This window comes from Oncorhynchus mykiss, chromosome 12, assembly GCF_057628025.1.
Source record: "Oncorhynchus mykiss isolate SJ-2025 chromosome 12, ASM5762802v1, whole genome shotgun sequence".
NCBI lineage: Eukaryota > Metazoa > Chordata > Actinopteri > Salmoniformes > Salmonidae > Oncorhynchus > Oncorhynchus mykiss.
Window position 1 is genome coordinate 26,749,493 of NC_143033.1, and position 21,980 is coordinate 26,771,472.

At 42.0% G+C, this 21,980-nt stretch overlaps 1 protein-coding gene and 1 long non-coding RNA gene across 5 annotated transcripts; one reads left to right on the forward strand and one right to left on the reverse strand.

Moving 5' to 3' along the window:
* Window positions 1-2,517: 2,517 nt before the first annotated feature.
* Window positions 2,518-6,356, reverse strand: LOC149979111 (uncharacterized). The gene is made up of 2 exons (XR_016484961.1): window positions 6,000-6,356; window positions 2,518-5,572 (listed from the first exon to the last, which is right to left on the reverse strand). It is a non-coding gene; the product is annotated as an uncharacterized LOC149979111 (long non-coding RNA).
* Window positions 6,120-21,717, forward strand: LOC110537270 (TBC1 domain family member 8B). Of its 4 annotated transcripts, XM_021623187.3 has the most exons (21): window positions 6,120-6,747; window positions 10,368-10,478; window positions 10,680-10,798; window positions 11,215-11,440; window positions 11,612-11,852; window positions 12,012-12,219; window positions 12,320-12,487; window positions 13,272-13,433; window positions 13,615-13,765; window positions 13,904-14,118; window positions 14,215-14,332; window positions 14,483-14,768; window positions 14,945-15,077; window positions 15,162-15,260; window positions 15,354-15,422; window positions 15,572-15,812; window positions 15,966-16,031; window positions 18,099-18,191; window positions 18,482-18,529; window positions 18,649-18,746; window positions 18,922-21,717. In XM_021623187.3, the coding sequence occupies exons 1-21, from the start codon at window positions 6,621-6,623 to the stop codon at window positions 19,333-19,335; spliced, it is 3,393 nt and encodes a 1,130-aa protein (XP_021478862.2). In that variant the 5' UTR covers window positions 6,120-6,620; the 3' UTR covers window positions 19,336-21,717. The 4 variants fall into 4 exon arrangements, with proteins under 4 accessions (XP_021478862.2, XP_021478863.2, XP_090048234.1 ...); XM_021623188.3 differs by lacking the exon at window positions 18,099-18,191 and having other exon boundaries at window positions 6,124-6,747; XM_090192108.1 differs by lacking the exon at window positions 18,099-18,191 and having other exon boundaries at window positions 6,484-6,747; window positions 13,615-13,713.
* The last annotated feature ends 263 nt before the right edge of the window (window positions 21,718-21,980 follow it).

The window sequence follows — 21,980 nt, forward strand, 5'->3', positions numbered from 1 at the left end:
TCAGGGCTTTGTGATGGCCACTCCAATACCTTGACTTTGTTGTCCTTAAACCGTTTTGCCACAACTTTGGAAGTATGCTTGGGGTCATTGTCCATTTGGAGGAGCCATTTGCAACCAAGCTTTAACTTCCTGACTGATGTCTTGAGATGTGGATATATTGAAGCAACATAATTTCCCCTCCTCTTGATGCCATCTATTTTGTGAATACTTTTGTACCGGTTTCCTCCAGCATCTTCACAAGGTCCTTTGCTGTTGTTCTGGGACTGATTTGCACTTTTCGCACCAAAGTACGTTCATCTCTGAGACAAAACGCATCTCCTTCCTGAAATACAACCACAGGTATACCCCCAATTGACTCAAATGATGTCAATTAGCCTATCAGAAGCTTCTAAAGCCATGACATCATTTTCTGGAATTTTCCAAGTTGTTTAAAAGGCACAGTCAACTTAGTGCATGTAAACTTCTGACCCACTGGAATTGTGAAACAGTGAATTATAAGTGAAATAATATGTCTGTAAACATTGTTGGAAAAATAATTTGTGTCATGCACATAGTAGATGTCCTAACCGACGTGCCAAAACTATAGTTTGTTAACAAGACATTTGTGGAGTGGTTGAAAACGAGTTTTAATGACTCCAACCTAAGTGTATGTAAACTTCCGACTTTAACTGTATATTGACTATGTCGGTCCTAGCTCGCTGTCTTAATTGAAATTACGGATTGCCTCTTATCCGCTCGTCGTCCCCTTATGCCATAGTTTGTACATCTCAATTGTCAGTAGAAACCACATTTTTTTAAGCAAGTTAGCCTTTTTTTTTTACCTGGCAAGTAATGTAAATGTAAATAAGAACAAATTCTTAGTTACATTGACTACCCCGGCCAAACCCTCCCCTGAACCAGACAGCTCTGGGCCAATTGTGCGCCACCCTATGGATCTCCCGATCACGGCTGGTTGTGATACAGCCCCGAATCGAACCAGCGTCTGTAGTGACACCTCTAGCACTGAGATGCAGTGCCTTAGACCTCTGCGCCACTCGGGAGGTAGCCATGTCAGCAATGTTTTTTTTAAAGGTAGTAAATGAGGTTGAATTAACTGTTCCTCTGCCAGACAAGGCTCCGCTGATAGCCAGGTGTAACAGGGGAAAGGTGTTGGGTCTGATGTTGGGACATGTTTGTTGTCACCGCCAAAAATCTTTCCTTGGACACTGTTTCAAAGCAATGTGTATGCTTTCTTCGTAAATGTGTTTTGAAGTTTTTCTTATTTAACTTCAGTTTGCAGTGTGGACAAATTACAATAACTTTTCTTGACTTGCCATGTATGTTGGGACCAGGTGATTTCATTATTGTATATACTGTGTGTAGGCTGTGTAGACTCGCTATGTGTAACTTAGGGAATAGCCGTCGGCATCAACGTTACACATTTAGAGCCAGCCAAACACAACAAGGCATATATTGAAGAAACACAGAAAATAAACGATCAAATCGATTACATAACTGTACATGTAAACCTAGGCTTACTGCTCAAATAGGCAAATTGGTCCAAATAAGATGCCCTCATTGCAAGCAATTAGCTAGCTCACATGCAAAAGGGTGCTATTACTAATTAGCTAGCTCAAGTGCAAATGGGTGCTAATTAACGCTATGCTAACATCGGTGTGATAGTTGGTTATCTAAAAATATAACCCTGCACTGGTATAACATGAATATTACAAAGTACGTTATACATAATGACAGTCTCACTTACTTCCAAGGTTTATATTTTTATCCATGTAGGTTAGGTTCAATTAAGATTCTCTTTCAAATTCAGTGTGGACAAACCTCAGATGGACAAAAAAGTGGCAGGGTCAAACGTGGGTGGAGTCAAACGTTTGACTCGGCCCACATTGAACACAGCCCCAAACTGCACACTGCAGTTAGGGGTTCTTGGTTTTATGCGCTGACTGAATCAGTGTTGCCAACTTAGCGACTCAGTCACTATATTTAGCGAGTATTCAGACCCCTCTAGCGACACATTTAAAAAAAAAAAAAAATCGACTAGTGACTAATATAGCGACTTTATCCGGTGTTTTTTGAGACTCTGACGTGAAAGCACGTATTGTTCTTACTCTTCTTAACGAGCAGCAGGTGCGGCCGTGGGCCCCATTCCCGTCCCAAAGCACTCACAGGCGGCCCAGTCCTCACGCAGCAGTCCCTCCCAACTGCAGTCAGCGCACGAGATGTTCACCCCTCCACATCCAGATTGCAAATGAATCACGCACGCGGGAAGCCGCCGCTGGCTGATCCCACCCTGGCTTACATTCAGGGCGGAATGTAAATGTAAAATGTTCTTTGTCTAAAATAAATCACTGCACAAAATAAATCACTGCATTTGACTCACACAGCCTCAGTCACTTACTCACCTTGTCCACTGTGTGTGCCTCTCTGTGACATAAGCTAAACATCTAGCTGGCTTGCTCATCATGTCTGTCTAAACTGTACACTCAAAAATACAGAAAGGAGTGGGAATCAAACCCTGAATTCAAAGGCTGGTCGAAGCCGTTTATTGAAGATGATACACGGGCATACTGCCTGTATTGTAAGGCTGATTTCTACGCCAAACTTAGTGATGTAAAAAAACACATGCCAACTCAAAAACATACTCAAAAGGCAAAGCCTTAACAGTTCCACCCAAAACAAGCTGCCATTTATGGTTAAAAAAAATAACTCTGCAAAAAAGGCAAAGGCACCATGACATTAGCTATCGCTGAACACTGTTCCATGCTGGCATGTGATCACATTGGAGAAGAATGTAGAGCTGCTTTCTCAGACTCCACTGCTGCTACCCACTTCAAAATGCACAGAAATTATTAATGGTGTTCTAGCAACATACTCTGAAAAAGTTGGTCGCAGATGTGGGTGACCAGTGTTTCAGCCTCCTCCTCGATGAGTGCACGGATGTAAGTGTTTCTAAGTACCTGGGGGTTGTGATAAGGTACTTTAGTGACACCAAGCAGACAATTGTATCAACATTTCTGGGGCTTGTTGAGTTGGAGGGAGGAGATGCCAAATCTATAGCCCGTGCTGTTGTGGCTTTCCTCGAGAAGTGTCGTCTTAAAAAAGAGAAACTCCTGGGGATAGGGACTGACAATGCCTCTTATGACGGGGATTAACAATGGGGTCCATAAAGTGCCGAAGGAGGAGTATGGGCTCAAATATCTGGTTCTTATTCGCTGTGTGTGCCACTCTCTGGAGCTTGCTGTAAGTCATGCTTCCAATGACACCATCCCCTGTAGTGTGGAGTACTTGGTACGAGAGACTTATAACTGGTTTTCAGTGTCTCCAAAGCGCAGGGAGGCCTACAAGACCATATGAGACCATCAACTGTGAGGAGAAACCTTTACAGATAACCAAGGTGTGTGCCACACGTTGGCTCTCCATTGGACCCGCAGTTTCACACATTTTGGACCAGTGGGAGGAGCTTAGGCATTTCGCAGTCACCAAGTCCAGTGAACACTGCTACATGGCTGAGGTTTTATACTCCATGTAAAGTGATCCTCAAAACATATTGTATCTGACTTTTTTTTAAGTCAGTGCTGGGTGAGGTACAGTTGGCCATCAAGGCTTTTGAGGGAGAGCAAGTAGATCCTCTTAAGTTACTTGACAGTTTGGTTAGCCTGATCAAGTCTGTGAGCAGCAGGTTGCTGAATTCACTGGCAAATGTTGATGTACTCAAAGGGCCAATCGATGGATACATAAGCCCCAAACCGTACCTTGGTTACATTTTTGAGTCAAGGCAGCTGAGTTCCACCTTGCGCCTGAGGATGAAAACAATGTCCGAAAAAGGTGTGTAGCCTTCACAATCTCCCTCACTAATGAGTTGAGGGTGAGACTTCCGGACAACATCGAAGCATTGCAGTACATGTCAGTTTTCAATGTGGAGGAAACTCTAAAGCACAATAAGAGCCCTGGAGAAATAGAAAAATATTTAAAAAATTGCTGGACAATTTAGTCTATTTTCCCTTTATTTAACTAGGCAAGTCAGTTAAGAACAAATTATTATTTTCAATGACGGCCTAGGAACAGTGGGTTAACTGCCTGTTCAGGGGCAGATTTGTACCTTATCAGCTTGGGGGTTTGAACTTGCAACCTTCCGGTTACTCGTCCAAAGCTCTAACCACTAGGCTCCCTGCCGCACCCATGGTGTGCCATCCATCTCAGTAAATGGAATGATACAAAAAACACACTGGGCTTCTGGATTGATATTTGGAAGGAATGCATATTCAGGGATGCAGCTGATATCAACCCGTTTCAAGAACTTGCAATGGCTGCTGTGTCTGTGCTGTCCTTGCCACACTTGAATGCTGAAGTTTAAAATGTTTTTCTTTGTTTATTTCACCTTTATTTAACCAGGTAAACTAGTTGAGAACAAGTTCTCATTTACAACTGCAACCTACCTGGCCAAGATAAAGCAAAGCAGTGCGACAGGAACAACACAGAGTTACACATGAAATAAACAAGCGTATAGTCAATAACACAATAGAAAAAAAATAGTCTATATCGAGTGTGTGCAAATGGCATGAGGAGGTAAGGCTATAAATAGGCCATAGTAGCAAAGTAATGACAATTTAGCATATTAACACTGGAGTGATAGATGAGCAGATGGTGTGTAAGTAGTGATACTGGTGTGCAAAAGAGCAGAAAAGTAAATAAAAACATTATGGGGATGAGGTAGGTAGATTGGGTGGGCTATTTACAGATGGACTATGTACAGCTGCAGCGATCGGTTAGCTGCTCAGATAGCTGATGTTTAAAGTTAGTGAGGGTAATGTAAGTCTCCAGCTTCAGCGATTTTTGCAATTCATTCCAGTCACTGGCAGCAGAGAACTGGAAGGAAAGGCGGCCAAAGGAGGTGTTGGCTTTGGGGATGACCAGTGAGATATACCTGCTGGAGCGTGTGCTACGTGTGGGTGTTGTTATTGTGACCAGTGAGCTGAGATAAGGCGGAGCTTTACCTAGCATAGACTTATAGATGACCTGGAGCCAGTGGGTCTGGCGACAAATATGCAGCGAGGGCCAGCCGACTAGAGCATACAGGTTGCAGTGGTGGGTGGTATAAGGCGCTTTGGTAGCAAAACGGATGGCACTGTGATACTCTACTCAGCAAATTGGATGTAGTCTATTGGAAGCTATTTTGTAGATGACGTCGCCAAAGTCGAGGATCGGTAGGATAGTCAGCATTACTAGGGTAAGGTTGGCGGCGTGAGTGAAGGAGGCTTTGTTGCTGAATAGAAAGCCGAAGTTGAGAGAGTATTCAGCCAGATGAGTGTGGTAAAAAGCAAACTTAGAAATCGGATGTCCTTGCAGACCCTTAACTCCATCCTGTACATTCGATATGGACTGAAGCTGTCTGCTGAGGCTTGCTATGAGCACCAGCTGCCTGATAATGTTTTGCAGCTTTTTGGCACATCAGCTGCTTACTCATTTAAGTCAGCTCCCTCAGTTGCTGAACCTGGTATAGAGAGCCTTAACCATTATGACGATGACCCACTCTTTCTGTGAGCCAGCACAGCCTCTGTGTGTGTGTGGAGGGGGTCTGGAAGAAAAAAAACAATTAACCTGAATTAGGGCCAGACTAGTTAGAATCATTTTCTCACATTGCCATTAACAGTTTTTTCTATGTCTCTTTTTGGTCCATTTAGATTGTTAAAGTAGATTGCATACAAAAAAATGTTATGGTTAAAAATGTTCATGTTTTACTGTGACTTGTTGTAGGCTCCTAAGTGGACCATAAGGTTAAAAACCAAACCAAATTAAGAAAAATTTATTTTTTATTTTTATTAAATGAAAAATAAAATAAAAAACTAAGTAACTCCGCCAGAGTGTCTCTTTTGGGTCACTTTTGCCGGTCCCAAGCCCCGATAAAGGAGGAGGGTTGGAATTGTGACATAAAAAAAAACAAGAATTGACAGAAGAAAGTTCATTTGTAGTTCTAAACATATTTAGGGTGTTTTTGTACTCACTTTTTTGTCTCTCCCACGATGTTATTCCTCTCTCCTTCAGCGTCCATCACAATTACATGCACATGGCCAATTATGCTAATTAGGCGACGGCGTCATTTAGCGCCTTTTAGCACAGCCAATAGCTACTTTCCTTACTGAGAAGTTGGCAACACTGGACTGAATGGAGGCGGATAATTATTCGTTTTTTTACTCCGCTGTTCTCGGCTGGTTTCTGGAAGAAATTACCAGTCCTCACTGTCCGAGACTGGTTTTATGCGAGACCGGTCTCGAGTATTACAACACTGGTGTTTGTTTACACTGTATATACATCATTGTGCTTGACGCTCTAGTTATTATGTCGCAGTACTTTGAAGATATGACATTTGATACTTTTCGGCCGAAAAGGACTATGGGAAATCACGTCAACAGTATCAAGCGAGCTCATTCTTGTGCATACACGCACCAACGTCAAGAAACTACAATCCCCAGAAGCCCTTGGATCGTTGACTTTGGCAAGGTTTCTGTGGACGTGGGAAAGGGTCTGCTCAGCGCTCACACAAACAAATGTCCATGGGTAAAGGTTGCAATCGAAATGAACAGCTTGACATGCACATTTGATTCAACATATATATGTGAATTAAAATGTGGCTTAAACCTGAAGAGATATTGCTGAAAAATGCATTAAAGTTATGGGTGGCAGAAAAAGGCAACGAATATTTCGTATTACAAAGGAGGCGAGGATATGGAGAAGGAGGAGGAGGTTTGACAGGTATGTGTTCTGTTCTTTGCTGGGCTGGTAAAACCCAGTGCCATTCTAGCAAAGTGTGCATGCCATCGGACAATAGTTAATATTTCCGGTCTCTTTTCTAACGTCTCCCTTCAGATTCTGTCATGTAAACATAGGGGTGGGAGGCAGACAGTTCTCCAGATCCTCGTGTCGAATGGACAGGCTGGACCCCAAACGTTAGTTTAGATTGCAATAGGAATTGCAATTTAACAGTTTACTACAGCTGGGATATTCAACCGAGGGTTCGCAGCGCCCAATGGGCCTGCGTAGGTACTGCAGGGGTTCGCCAAAATGTTAGATTTTTTTTGTGTGGATTTCCCCCCCCACAATTATAAATATTGCTAGCAACAACAGAATAAACACATTTTAAATGACATACCTACCGTAGATCTAATTTATTTTTCCACTCCTAATATTGACCAAATGACACTAATTGGTGCCATTTACACTCACTGGAGTAACTGACATAGGCTACCAGTGCGAATAGGCTACCAGTGCGAATAGGCTACCAGTGCTGCTGGTAAGCTTTCTTGACTTGGACATCTTTTTTGGCCAACACATGGCTAACCTTTACTTAAACAGCTGCTCTTAGCGAAAATGTGTTTAGAGTTTCCTTTCTAGCTAATAGGCAATGTTGGAGTCCTATTCCAAACTATCCACCAAATCTATTAATTTTAAAATGTTGATTACATCTCCTTGCCATTATCATTCACCTGCGTGAACGTATGATGGGCTTCCCTGGGTCGCTGGTTTTCCTGGGATGGTGTCCCTAGGCAAGAAAAGGTTGAAGATGGTATAGCCTGCCTACGATACAGATGATTTACTTTGTTACCACTAACTAAGCCATCAAGAAAATTGCCTCTGTTTAGGCTGCAAACCACTGTCACAACACTTGATGATGCTGTCAGAGATGTCTGTTGATTTGGTACACACACACACAAAATGACACAGTAGTGTCATATTGGGTTGCTGACATTTGCTTTAGCTTTATAGGTGGAGCAGTAGGTTATACTGAGGGCACACAGCACTTCTGTATGATAATGTACTCAGGCATGATGCCCTAGAGAGGCAGAAGAGCCAGGTCAGTGCTCATCCGTTCCATAGTCCCTGTCTGGTCTACTGATTCCTAGCTTTTGAAATGGGATGATCCTATTCTACATCATGAAAATAGTGTTTGTTGATCTTTGAGATCAATGCTTCCCTATTTTATAACACATTGATCCTCCTTAAACATGCAAGTCAGCAGTCCGTGAACACGTTTACATGTGCCCAGTGTTCTGGATAGTAGCTCATATCCCGCTTAGTCTTATCTTATTCGGGATAAGCGGTTTACATGCACCTTTGATATCCCGCTCACGACTATCCCTGTATCCATGAATAAACAGAATAGTCCTCATTTCAGTTCATATGGGGTAAATGGAATAGTAACTGAAATATGGACCCCTGATTGTAGGCCTATAACCTCTCACATTTAGCATAAAATAATATTTAATTTCTTACAGTAAAATTCTACAACAAATGTAGATTTTTTTCTTGGGACAGGAGTTGAGAAATATTATTTATTTCTTTCAACATCTCTTGAGAAAATGCAAATGCACATGTCATGTGTTATCTTTGACACTGTTATGCAAGCAGACAGTATTTCAACCACATAAAATATGTGCCCAAGATGAACTGAGATCTTTTAATTTCCAGGTTTCTATTAAATATTTTGCACATGATCCCTGGACCCTAAACAAAACAGACAACTTTACTGGTGTTAGATTACTAATGCATTCATTCTATCGATGGAAGACATTATTCTGGTGAGCACTACTTTATTTACTCTTTTAGGGCAAAACGTTATGACAGAAGTGAAGCTACATGTATCTAACTATAGTTGACAAATGGCCTACCAAATGTCCAAAATTATAATATGGCCTACCAAATGTCCAAAATTATAATATGGCCTACCAAATGTCCAAAATTATAATATGGCCTACCAAATGTCCAAAATTATAATATGGCCTACCAAATGTCCAAAATTATAATATGGCCTACCAAATGTCCAAAATTATAATATGGCCTACCAAATGTCGGAGATTCTAAGAAGAAACGGTTCAGTACGGAGGAGCCTACCAGCAAAATAAATTAAGAAATGTATTGGTTTGAACTGCACAGGTAGCCTACTTTTTGAAGTGATTTGTTTAACAATCAGATAAAAACATCACACAATATGGGAAACTGAGCCTGTGTAAACCGCAAAAAACATCAAACAGGATAAGATGTTTACATGCCACAGTATCCCGTTTATGATCAGTATATCCCAGGCATGTTATCCAGGTTTCTCATAACCGGGATACAAGCCTTTTCGGGGTTATTGTAAACAGGATATGCTTATACCCGTCAATACAAAACAGAATACTTGAGTATCCCGAATAATAGTGGGATATTGGTGTGCATGTAAACGAGGTAAAAAAATAATAAATGACACCAAGAGTGAGTAGGCAGGCTAACTTGTCTGCAATAATGCAATCAGTGAATGTCAGTTGTCCGTTTCCCAATAATAGTAGTTTCCCAATAATAGTAGTTTTTCTTGCACATGGTCACACAGCCTCTGACAAGCCAATTATCAGCTGTTGATCACAGTAATCCACTTGACTGAAACAGAATAGCTAACTTTCACATTTGCCACATCTCTAAAACAAAAAATGGCAATCTGGTGTCCTTCTAGTCTATTGAAGCTGCCGGTGCCAGTGGCTGTAGTCTACCGATAGTAATGGTACATGTCTCTGTAAAAAAGAGGGACACTGAGAACACCATCTAGCTCTGTCCCTCAGAACATCAGAGCTATAATTACAGGTAAGTAATGGGTTTGATGAAGTGGAACACAATAGCTTTCTCTTCTGACTGGGCTAATGATGGTGGAGGCCCCCCAGGGTCTGCTCTCCTCCTGTTCAACGTCTCCCCTGAAGCCCCCTCTAACTCAAGGACCTTTTTATCCTGAAGTATCCAGATGTAAATCTCAAATGGCCACAGGGCAGAGGGCAGGCAATTATTTAGGGATACCTGCTCACTTAATTGGGCCCTTGCAGATGCACAGGTTTTTTACGTAGCAATTCTGCCAAACTTTTATAATGGATGATTAACAGGGGAAATGAACTCTGTGTCATCAGTTCATAGATGTGGTCTAGTCCACCAGCCAGCTCTTGGTAGCAATTAACCTGGGGGTGAGGTTAAGGCCACTGTACAGCTGTGTCATGATCCCCCAGCCCAGCAGCCATAGATGCTGCTGATGCAGTCGGGCCGGGATAGCAGTAAAGGCCTAGCTCTGACCTTGTTAATAATATATGAAGGCAACTACGGTCCTAGATAGGTAACACAACACTGTTGATTTGAACCACGACAGGCAGGACACTTGAATGTGATGATAATCAGCACAATGAGTTTTCCACTATTCTATGTTACATGATTGATAACCCAGGTGGGAGGGCTGTTTTGTTTGCTAGATACTGTAAAATCAATAGGCATGAAATTGCCTCATGATTTTAAAATGTCTTATCATGCATGTCTAATGTCTGACTGTTAATGGGAAGTATGATTGTTGCTTACTTTTTTGACAGGTCTTCTGGTTGGAACTCTTGATACGATGATGGATTCCACGTCTAAGGTCGCTCCATTTCGCATTCTACACCAGACACCGGACTCTCAGATCTACTGGTCAATAGCATGTGGTGAGAGTTTTTGCTCTACATTTTCTCAACTATCCCCATTGTCAGAATAGCCACAAGTAAACATTAAAGGCTACAGTCATGTAAAACTACAATCATGTAATAACAACCTTTTCGGATTGTATTTTAGTCAACACTCATTTCCCATTTTGTGACAATAGATGGCTTAGTCATGCATTGTGACTGAGTTTTCCCTGTGATTAGGTGGCACCAAGGAGGAGATCAACCAACATTGGGAGTGGCTGGAGAAGAACATCATGAGAACCTTGTCTGTGTTTGACTCCAGCGATGACATCACCAGCTTTGTGCAGGGCAAGATCAGAGTAAGTAATCGCTACAGATAATTAAACACACAGTTTACACAGACACTACTATTGTTGATCTCTGCCACTCTCACAGGGAGATGGAGGCCTCCTACAGACTTAATGATGTATTCATATAGTGAAGCCTACTGATGCAGCAAGCGCTTACTCTTTGAAAACAGTTGGTGGTGATTATGGTCTTTCACTGATCACTGTTTCTGATATGAAAACCTTTGACTGTTTATTGAAAGCTAAGAAAATGATAGTAGGTTTGTAATAAAAATGTGAATTTAAGAAACAATATGATGCAAATTTCTATGCCTTGACATAAATGTTACAGAATGGAGATGGCATGCTGATGTGTTTAGACTGCTAATTATATTTGTTTCCTTCAGTGACCATGAGATATATGTTGTCCTCCTCTTCTCTCTATAAAGGGACTGATTGCTGAGGAAGGGAAGGTGTCAGGCGTGCAGGAGGACGACCCTGAGAAGTTCCGTGAAGCACTGCTGAGGTTTGAGAAATGGTTTGACCTCCCTCAGAAGGAGAAGCTGGTCACCTACTACTCCTGTAGCTACTGGAGGGGCCGCGTGCCCTGCCAGGGCTGGCTCTACCTCAGCACCAACTTCCTGTCCTTCTACTCATATCTGCTGGGCTCTGAGGGTGAGACGAGACAGAAACCTGAACAAGCCCTCACTGTTGACTAACAGTCACTTAAATGCAGGAACTGTCAGGCTTCATCCATTTACTTGTATTTGGATACAGTATTATCATTCCATGTCATGACAGAAGGGCAGCGAGTTACTCATTAAAGATAATCTTTTTCCACTTCAGTGAAGCTTGTAGTCTCGTGGAATGAGATCTGGAGGCTGGAGAAAACGTCCAATGTCATTCTGACGGAGAGCATTCATGTGTTGGCCAATGGGGAGGACCACTACTTCTCGATGTTCCTACACCTCAGTGAGACCTTTCTGATCATGGAGCAGCTTGCTGACTACTCCATCAAACGCCTATTTGATAAGGAGACCTTCCAGGAAGAGCCCTCCCTCTCAGACCCATTACAGATCACCAAGAGGTATACTGCCTGTCACTGTTCTTTTTTTACTCATATTTGACAAGTTATTTCAGGACACCATAGTGAATGGAGATGATATTGATTTTTTTTTGTTTACTACCTCCATGCTCTCAAGCTGTCCTCCCTTTTTCATTACTTTCCTTTTTTGCTCTCCTTCAGAGGCTTGGAAACTAATGCTAGAAATGAGCAATTCCGGGCCTTCTTCAGGCTGCCTAAAGAGGAGAACCTGCTGGAGGTTTATGAGAGCTTCCTATGGGTTCCATTCAGCCACTTCAACACGCTTGGGAAGATCTGTCTGTCTGAGAGCTACCTGTGTTTCGCTAGCCAGGATGGCAGCCAGTGCCACGTCATCATCCCCATGAGAGAGGCAAGACACAGCACACTACCTTGACACTAAACTAATTTAATAACCTTGGTGGCTCAGTGGTTTTGCTCAATGTTGTTGACCCAAACACCTATCCTTGCAGGTGATTGGTGTGGAGAAACCGGACCGTAGCAGCAGGGCTTTGACTGTGTGTGTGCGGGGTAAGAGAGCTCTGAGGTTCTCTGAAGTTCGGGACTTTGAGCGTCTCGGCAATGCAATCCGCAGGAGGTGTGGGATGACTGCCAGTCCTCAACACTCTGCATCAACTGAGGTGACTAACTTCCTGTTTTGGACCTTCTTACTGCTAGGTCTCTGCCCCAAGGGGACAATTCCAGTCCGTCTGCAACCCTCCAACTGTGTCTAAGGGGGCTTTCACATCAAATTGGTTAAACCGTTTTTTCCTCACTCTGGTGCGTTTACCCTCTTGGTTCGGTTAATTTGAACTGGTGTGAACACTCTAACTGCACTCGGGAGCGCACCAAACAATGCACCTTCTCTCAAAAAGGGTGATCTCGGTCCATTTGCATTCGTACCGTGGTGTGTTTCACTGCAGGTGTGAACGCAGTTTGGACCAAGCACAGGAAAAGAAGCAAAGATGTGCAGTATTATTGGTTGTTTGACAATGAGCATTTGATCAAATGCACGCATTATCAGAACTTGGTTTCTCTGAAACATTTTGTGAGTAGCAGCACATTTATGAGCACATCCTATGCAGATTAGATTTAGACCGGGGCTATACATGGGATATAGGCTACTGAATACATTCACTGCACGTTGTAGTTAGAGCAACTATTGCACTATTTTCCTCCCAAATGTTGTTGGAAGACCTAAGCTAAAGTATTATAACGATTGGCTGGGACACACAAGTGATGCTCCATGATGATCATAGATGGATTTAACATGAGCATTTTTGCCCAATAAACAATATACTTGCATGAACATGTTAGTTCGTTTGACATTTGGCAGTGTGTAACCAACTGGACCAAATGAAAAATATCTGCCAGGCTATAATTGCTGCCATTGAAAACAAACTGTGGGTTCACTGTGCCTTGCAGGGCATCAGAGGGGAGTGCCAAAACCTCATCAATCACTTTGAGGACAACCCAGAGGAGGTGGCAATGATGGTGGGACAGAAGGAGAGCAGCAAGACTGTCAGCAATGAGGCCCTCATGACTGTGTTCCACCCCCAGGATGCTGAAAACCTGGATCCCAAAATGGTGGGATTTTACTCTAAAATATGACCTTCTCTCCTAATATGAAGAAATAAACTATTTCTGGTTTCTCCAGGAGTGCTGTTTTTTCCACCCAGTGTGAGAATATGCTCTCCTTGTACTGTCTAGGTGTCTCAGCCTTGACAGCTCATTTCTTATTCCGCTGTTTAATCTCTGTGCCTGACAGCTAAAGGAGAAGATGAAGGAGCAGTCATGGAACATCCACTTCTCAGAGTATGGCCGTGGCACCAGTATGTTCTGTACCAAGAAGACACGAGACCTGATTGTGCGTGGTGTCCCTGAGGCCTTAAGAGGAGAGCTCTGGATGCTCTTCTCAGGTTCTGTTTGATATGGCTCTTTCACTGTTATTTGGCTCATATGTCTCCTTCACTGATGTGTAAAAGTTTGGTATCTTTAATGTTTTGCAATATGTGTTTTATTTAAATATGGTGTGGTGTTTTGCCTTGGTACCATAGGTGCAGTCAATGACATGGCCGTTAACCCTGGGTATTACAGTGAGATAGTGGATAAGTCTCTGGGGACCAGCACCCTTGCCACTGATGAGATAGAGAGAGACCTGCACCGCTCCCTACCAGAGCACCCTGCCTTCCAGAGCGACACAGGCATCTCTGCCCTGCGCAGAGTTCTCACTGCATATGCCTACAGGAACCCCAAAATCGGATATTGCCAGGTGCTAAGCTAGAAACCCCTATAACACTTCCCTGCGTTCGTTCTCTCAAAAAGCTCATAGGCATCTTTACATCTATCCTCCTTTTCTCTTGTGAAGGCCATGAACATCCTGACGTCGGTCCTGTTGCTCTATGCTAAAGAGGAGGAGGCTTTCTGGCTGCTAGTGGCTGTCTGTGAGAGGATGCTGCCTGACTACTTTAACCGCAGGATCATTGGTGAGAGACGCAGCTGAATAACAATATAATTTTCAGTGTTGCATCACGTTAAATATATGTGTGTATGTGTGTTTGATACTGAATACCTGGCTTACACTTTCTCCCATAACTGCTATAAATCCTGTTTACAAATATTTTGTATTTCCTCAGGTGCCCTGGTGGACCAGGCGGTGTTTGAGGAGCTGATCCGAATGCACCTCACCCAGCTGACGGAGCACATGACAGACCTGACCTTCTTCTCCTCTGTGTCCCTGTCCTGGTTCCTCACCCTGTTTATCAGTGTCCTGCCCATAGAGAGTGCGGTCAACGTGGTTGACTGCTTCTTCTACGACGGCATCAAAGCCATCCTGCAGCTGGGCCTGGCTGTGCTCGACTACAACATGGAGGGTTTGATTAGCTCCCATGACGACGCTGAGGCAGTCACCATCCTCAGCAAGTGAGTGTCAACACAGAGAGGGCGAGATCTGAAGGTCAACTGAATTGGTTATTTCAAAGTACTGTATTAGGTTTATGATGGATTGTGAAGTAACAATCTCCAAAACAGTGAGTTAATTCTACAGGAATGCCCATCTTGTTCATGTTACTTAACTGCTGCTCTGTTTGCCCTGGCAGGTTTTTCGATAATGTGACCAATAAGGACAGTCCTCTACCACAAACAGTGCAGCAAAACTCAGTGGGGAACAACGACAAAGCATCATCCCTCTCCAAGGTGGACATCAGTGATCTCATCAAAGAAGCCTATGAGGTACTGTAACGGTCAGTGTTGCTAGGACTGACCCCCATGTCTCAATGTCAGGCTTGTCATTTAGCCTTTTTAATTTGCTTATAGAAATATGGAGACATGAAATCAGAGGAAGTAGAGCGCATGCGGAAAAGAAACAAACTGTATGTAATCCAAACATTAGAGGATACGACTAAACAAAATGTGGTGAGTGGCACATCCTCAAACTTCCATTGCAACCTTTTGGCATTGTTTACAACAATATGATGTAGGATTAATTGATATTTACTTTTTCCTCAGCTACGGGTAGTGTCACAAGAAGTAAAGTTCAGTGCTTCCCAGCTTGATAACCTTTATGCATTGTTCAAGGTATCATAATCACTGCTGCATACTGTACACTACATGCATTAATATTCCTTCTCATAGACACAGAGTTGACATGACTGGCATGAAAAATGGAAATTTGTTGAAAAGACAGATTTAACTGCTGGAAATTGAGTACTTCAATGTGTTTCCAGAGGCAACATTTCCTCAGCTGCTACTGGACGATGAACAGCCCAGTGCTGCTACACCACGACCCCAGCCTGGCCTATCTGGAGCAGTACCAGCTGGGCTTCCATCAGTTCAGGGTGCTCTTCTCCCTCCTGGAGCCCTGGTCCCTCTGCAGCGACAACGATGCCCTCTTCCTCTGGGCCTTCCGCCTGCTGGATGAGAACCAGGATGGCCTTGTCAACTTCAAAGAGTTCTGCTGTGCCCTGGGTAAGGCTAGACCAGTGCTCTGATGCATTGCTACAGGTCTATGATCGCTGTGCCCATCCTCCGTTTTCACCATTATCTGTGTGAACGGTATGTCACATCTAATTCTGCATCAAACTCATGCAACCTTTCATGCAAATGTTGTTCTTTCTGCAGACATTTTGTACAGTGGCACTTTTACCAACAAACTGAAATTCCTGTTCAAGCTTCATCAGCCACCAGGTAAGTAAGATCACCAGAAACTGCATAAGCACCTTCTCTCTCACTTGTCATTCTACATCCATGATACTTTTGATCTGTATTCCTTCTGCTTGAATACATCATTTAGAATAAAAAACTCATCTAACTCCAAATTAGCCAGGTCGCAGTTGTAGTTGCTGTGTACATTTGCAAATACTGTGCCAAATCATATGGGAAGATTGCAACAATGATGCAGAATCATCTGGCCAAGTGTGTAAAGTTCCCTCAGCGCTCACAACAAGCAACCTCTGACAAAAGTCCCTCTACTTCTATTCGAGGTGAAAATGATGAATCAGACACCTTATCGATAGCAACAGCTCATGGTTCTCCTGGAATCAGAAGTTTGGATGAACGTAGTCAGAGAAATGGATGAACGTAGTCAGACAAATGTATTGGAAGAGATTTCTGAATGTTCTTCGCCCAGCATACACCCCTCCAACCAGATATGCTTTATCTACTCATTTGCTGGATGCAAATGCACTTCAACCGAGTTCAAGTGAAGGTCAAGCAAATCATAGAGAAAGCAGCCTGTATTGCAATCATCTCTGATGGGTGGACGAATGTTCGTGGGCAAGGAATAATTAACTACTTCATCTCCACCCCTCAACCAGTATTCTACAAGAGCACAGACACAAGCGACAACAGACACACAGGTCTCTACATTGCAGATGAGCTGAAGGCAGTCATCAATGACCTTGGACCCCAGAAGGTATTTGCACTGGTGACAAACAATGCTGCGAACATAAAGGCTGCTTGGTCTAAAGTGGAGGAGTCTTACCCTCATTTCCATTGGCTGTGCTGCTCATGCATTGAATCTGCTCCTCAAGGACATCATGGCACTGAAAACAATGGATACACTCTACAAGAGAGCCAAGGAAATGGTTAGGTATGTGAAGGGTCATCAAGTTATAGCAGCAATCTACCTCACCAAGCAAAGTGAGAAGAATAAGAGCACCACATTGAAGCTGCCCAGCAACACCCGTTGGGGTGGTGTTGTCATCATGTTTGACAGTCTCCTGGAGGGGAAGGAGTCTCTCCAATAAATGGCCAAATCACAGTCTGCTGATATGGACAGCCCCATCAAGAGGATCCTCCTGGGTGATGTATTTTTTGGAGAGAGTGGTAAAAAGCCTGAAACTCCTGAAACCTATAGCAGTAGCCATTGCACGGATTGAGGGAGACAATGCCATCCTGTCTGATGTTCAGACTCTGCTTGCAGAGAAGAAATCCGTACTGCCCTGCCCACTTCACTGTTGCTCCAAGCAGAGGAAACTGTAGTTCTGAAAGACATCAAAAAGCGTGAAGACTTCTGCCTGAAGCCCATACTCGCGGCAGTGTACATGTTGGACCCCAAGTATGCTGACAAGAGCAGGTTTTTGAGCCTGACAACGAGCCATCCTCCTCAAGGTTGGAAAGTGACAGTGAAGATAAGGCCTCAGTCTGATGTTCAAGAGGTGGATATTGAGGAGGTCCAGGGAGAAGACATGGAAACCTGAGAGGAAGACAATCAAAGCTTTAGTTTCTAGACTATCATTTTGTATGTTTAAAAAAATAAATGGGAGATGTGATAGATTATTGGGGATCATTCAATATTCCCTTTTGTTGTTCAGTGAAAGCATCCCATGTGAAGAGTCAACTCATTTCATTAAAGCTCAATTCATAACTAATTTTTTGTTTTTTTTCCTATTGTAAGGATTTAATAACTTGCAATTATGTCTACTTATGATAAGGTAGAAGGATTATGTTTGTCTCCATATGATATGGTAAATATATCCAATGCAAAAAAACATCTACATTTTAAATGGTATTAATATGAATTTGCATATATTTCCATTAATTCCCACGGAAAGTTTCCACCTCTGAATATTCCCCAAAATGTGCAACCGTACTCCCAGTATAGTTTTGCTGTGGACTGTGCCCTTCTAATTTCAACTGTACTGTATATTTCGTGCCACTCTTCTATTCACCAACTAATCTCTTTGTTAACTGTTTCTTACGTCTGTCCCTACAGTAATGTTGCATGCTCTCACAGACAATGTCTTCTTCTAGCTTTCACAGGGAGTCCTTTCCACTCAAAAGGCCAAAGACTTCCTCACTTTATTCCAATGACTGACGACCTATCCCACTTGAGTCGATTGACTGGTCAGCTTGCTTTGCTCTTTTCTTTCTCTGCTATAACCATTTCACTATTGGCTTCTCTGTGCTTTTCTCTTTAGTAAATGCTCATCTGTCTGTTTGTCTTTAACAATTTCTTAAGTTGGTCTCTTTTTTCATGTACAATTTGTTTCACTACGATCTAGATATGTGTTCTTGTAGACAAGGTTTATATATGATATAATTTCTAACTGGTTATGGTTTAGAATAGCAAAATGTACTTTACAGTTACTGTATGACTTCCTTTGACTTATATGAATGTACTTTACACTATGTAGTGTCTGATCTCCCAGAAGATGGCGTGATCAGGAAAAGCCCTGAAAGAGGTAATTTATTTGGCCTGTCTCTTTTTTTCTTTTACCAAGCTCTTCACAATATTGCTAATTTAAACAGATGATCGTTGTACACATGACCCATTTGTGTCTGAAAACTGCACTTTCCACAGGCAAAGGGAAAGTGGATCTGCAGGCCTACCTGAAACAATGGCAAGATGAGATACTAAAGAAAGAGGAGAGCATCAAGGATTTACCCAGAATTAACCAGGTAAATACACCCATATCTAGGTTAACATTTAGTCAATCAGGTGAATATGCAATGCAGATATCTTTCCAACAGATCAACTTTGAACAATTTAATCCACATGTTATGTCATTACTTTATGCAAAAAGAAACACAATGACGAAATCTTAATTGTATTCATCCTTTTTTTTGGTGTCAGGCTCAGTTCATCCAGTTCTCCAAAACGCTCTACAATCTGTTCCATGGTGACCCAGAAGAGGAGTCTCTGTACCGTGCTGTGGCTCGTGTCACAAGTCTTCTGCTGAGGATGGAAGAAGTAGGGCGCAGGCTCCAGGAGCCCACTAGCCCCACCCAGGCTGCCCCAGAGGGGGCTCTACTCAACAGGGAGGCCTGCAGCACCCCTGAGAGAAGCTCAGACACCCCTTGCGCTACCATCACTCTGGAGGCAGGCTCCATCCCACAGGAGGTGGAGTGGTCATTCGCCTTTGAGCAGATCTTGGCATCGCTGCTCAACGAGCCTGTCCTTGTGCGCTTCTTTGAGAGGCCTGTGGACATTCAGGCCCGACTGGACCATGCCAAGGGTGCTCAGTTGAAAGCTAAGACAAACAAGTGAACTGAAGGATACACTGTGGTTCTGAACTTCTCAAAGCCAATAAGTCTCTGTTCACCATTCTCTACTGTTCTTCCTCCGCCTGGTTAGGTAACAGGAGTAGATTCTAAGCCAACCTTGTTCACTGTAACCAAACGCAAGGAATACACTCGTAGAGAATACATTCACACCTTTTAACGCCTATAGATTCCAGTCGTATCTGGTAGATTCATTGTTTTAGTCCTGTCATCTGCACACCAGCAAACCTGCTCAAGCATCTTGCTTCTATGTGCCAAAGTGTTTTTTCTCATGCAGCCTTAAATCGCTTGGCTAATTTTTAGAAACACCAGGCTTTCAAATTGGGGTAAGTGTGATCAGTTGACCTGTGTGGAATATGTAGGGAGCAGCAACACTCCAGGGTAATCACTTGAAGTCAACAATGGAAGTCAATCATTGCATGAAACCAGCACATGTAGATGGGAAAGATAATTGTATATGATACCTTTACTGTTGCTCATCCATAATTATGCAATGAATGAAACCTAGAATGGAGAGATGAAAGAGACATCACCATGTTATTGTATTTCTGGGTTTACTTTGTAATGACGGGAAATGGCTAATTTATTTCTGTTAATTTTGTGGAGAGGGGCTTTTGAAAACGATGGGAAAGGCCCAAGGATGTTAAAGGCCCAAGGATGATTGTCGGAATTCTACATTTCAGTTTTTTTACAACCTATATTATGCTTTTGACGTCAGATTCCATTTGTTTTGTTGAAGTATCATGAGTGAGGGAAGAAGAGCATGTTGTAATTGCCATTTCAAATCACTGTCAGGACACAAACTAAAAACAAATTGGATAGTTGCAGTTGAGGCAACCAATGTTGACAAAGGAGGACATTGTGCAATATTTTTTATCTGTCTTGAGTCTTCAAGGGAAATTAAGTAATGTATATATCATTTGATATACAGAGGAATGGACAATAAACATGTCTTATGATTGTTTTCTTTTGATTGATATTGTATAGTTTAATTGATTTTCAAAGGGATTACTAAATATTTTTCAGAGTAAATGTTATATTCATATGTTTTTTATCATGTCTTGTAAAAGGAAATTCTTGTTTGATTATATTTGTGAGACTGAAGATGAAATTATTTGATAGGTGTAACTGGTAGTGTGGCCTGTTAAACATTCCTTTGTATATGGTTTTCCTTTTTTGAAGTCCTTTAAAGCATGAAACTGTGCATGGGCATGGATACCTTATGATAACTAATCAGTCCAAATGCGACACAGTTGGTTCTGAATGACTTTATTTCTTGGTTTGATGTGGACTGTAAAATGCAGACTTTTTGTCATTGTTTATTGAAAGAACCTGCTTCAATGTCCTCTGTGTATTATGGATATTCATATTTTACATAAGCAGTTATAAATGTTTATTTATTTTCAAAATTAGTCTGTCAGGAAAAGGACAGCTGAGCAACTTTTACATGGTTTGTATTTTCTGTATTTGAGCGTTCTTCCTCAGTGCCATCTGCGTACAAAATCAAACCTTGCTGTTATATTATAGTCTCATAAATAGACCCCTTATCCCACACCAATAATCACTTGGCTTAGTAAATATTTCTAAAATGCTGTTCCTTGTTATAATAGCTGCTAAGATGAATATACGTATTTGTCACTTTAAAGCCTTTACTTGACAGCACAATATTGTAAAATATCATAGAGAGGTAGCTACTCTGCGTTTAAAAAAAAATCAATATAGTAAAGTTATAAGAGCCCATATTCATTGGAGAACAAGTGTTAGTGTTGGAAATTAGCAGTTTACTCTTTACATTGCATTAGTGGTGACTTGAGTGGGAAGTTAAATTCACCTGTGAACAAGTCTATTAAAATATTTGCAGGGCAATTACCTTTTGAAATGCCACAATTCTCAATTTGTCATCATAGATTGTTGTGGACTACACTCACATTTAGAAATAAAGAGATTGTGTATAGGCTTTATTGGTTATGCTCTAGATGTGTAGTCAGATCTTTATCAACTTGATGCAATACATAGGATAATTGCGTATTACCAGTGGAACTATATTTTACCTTTTATTTTACCTTTAAGCTATTTACGCTTTAAGATGACTCTCATAGCACAAATGTATTTGGGCCTACTTATTGTAAATGTAATTGCTTGGTTGCCAATTAATGGTCTTACAATAATCACAGCTAACGTAAATATAATTTAAGTCTATACTGCCTGTTTTTGTTGGGGGGCGGTTCTGGAGGAAAATGAATCCTATGGAATGTTATGTAGTTTTTGATCTGCCTGTGCCTACCACAAGTGGCACTTTATGTGAATGTCAAACATCTTGAAATGAAATAAAATGTTACAATGTAATAAAATAATCTTAGACATCAAATCTGTTTCTTTGAATGAAAGAGTTGTTTTACAAATAGACCAAGTGAATGAATGGAACAGCCAGGACGGGTTTGAACCACTTCTTCAGGTCATAGTTTGCTATGCTTACGTAGAGAGATACACCTACCATGTTTCCCTCTTTATTGCGCCTTGCCTATGACGCTCATCCATATATCGATATGTACATATTCTTATTCCATCCCTTTAGATTTGTGTGTATTAGGTAGTTGGGGAATTGTTAGATTACTTGTTAGATATTACTGC

Bases quoted from the DNA above. Each gene is read 5' to 3' on its own strand.
- LOC110537270 (XM_021623187.3), top strand. From the start codon at position 6,621: ATGTGGCTTAAACCTGAAGAGATATTGCTGAAAAATGCATTAAAGTTA. The intron at 14,333-14,482 runs GTGAGAGACGCA...GTATTTCCTCAG, and splicing joins CTTTAACCGCAGGATCATTG to GTGCCCTGGTGGACCAGGCG. The intron at 16,032-18,098 runs GTAAGTAAGATC...GTCTTCTTCTAG, and splicing joins CAAGCTTCATCAGCCACCAG to CTTTCACAGGGAGTCCTTTC.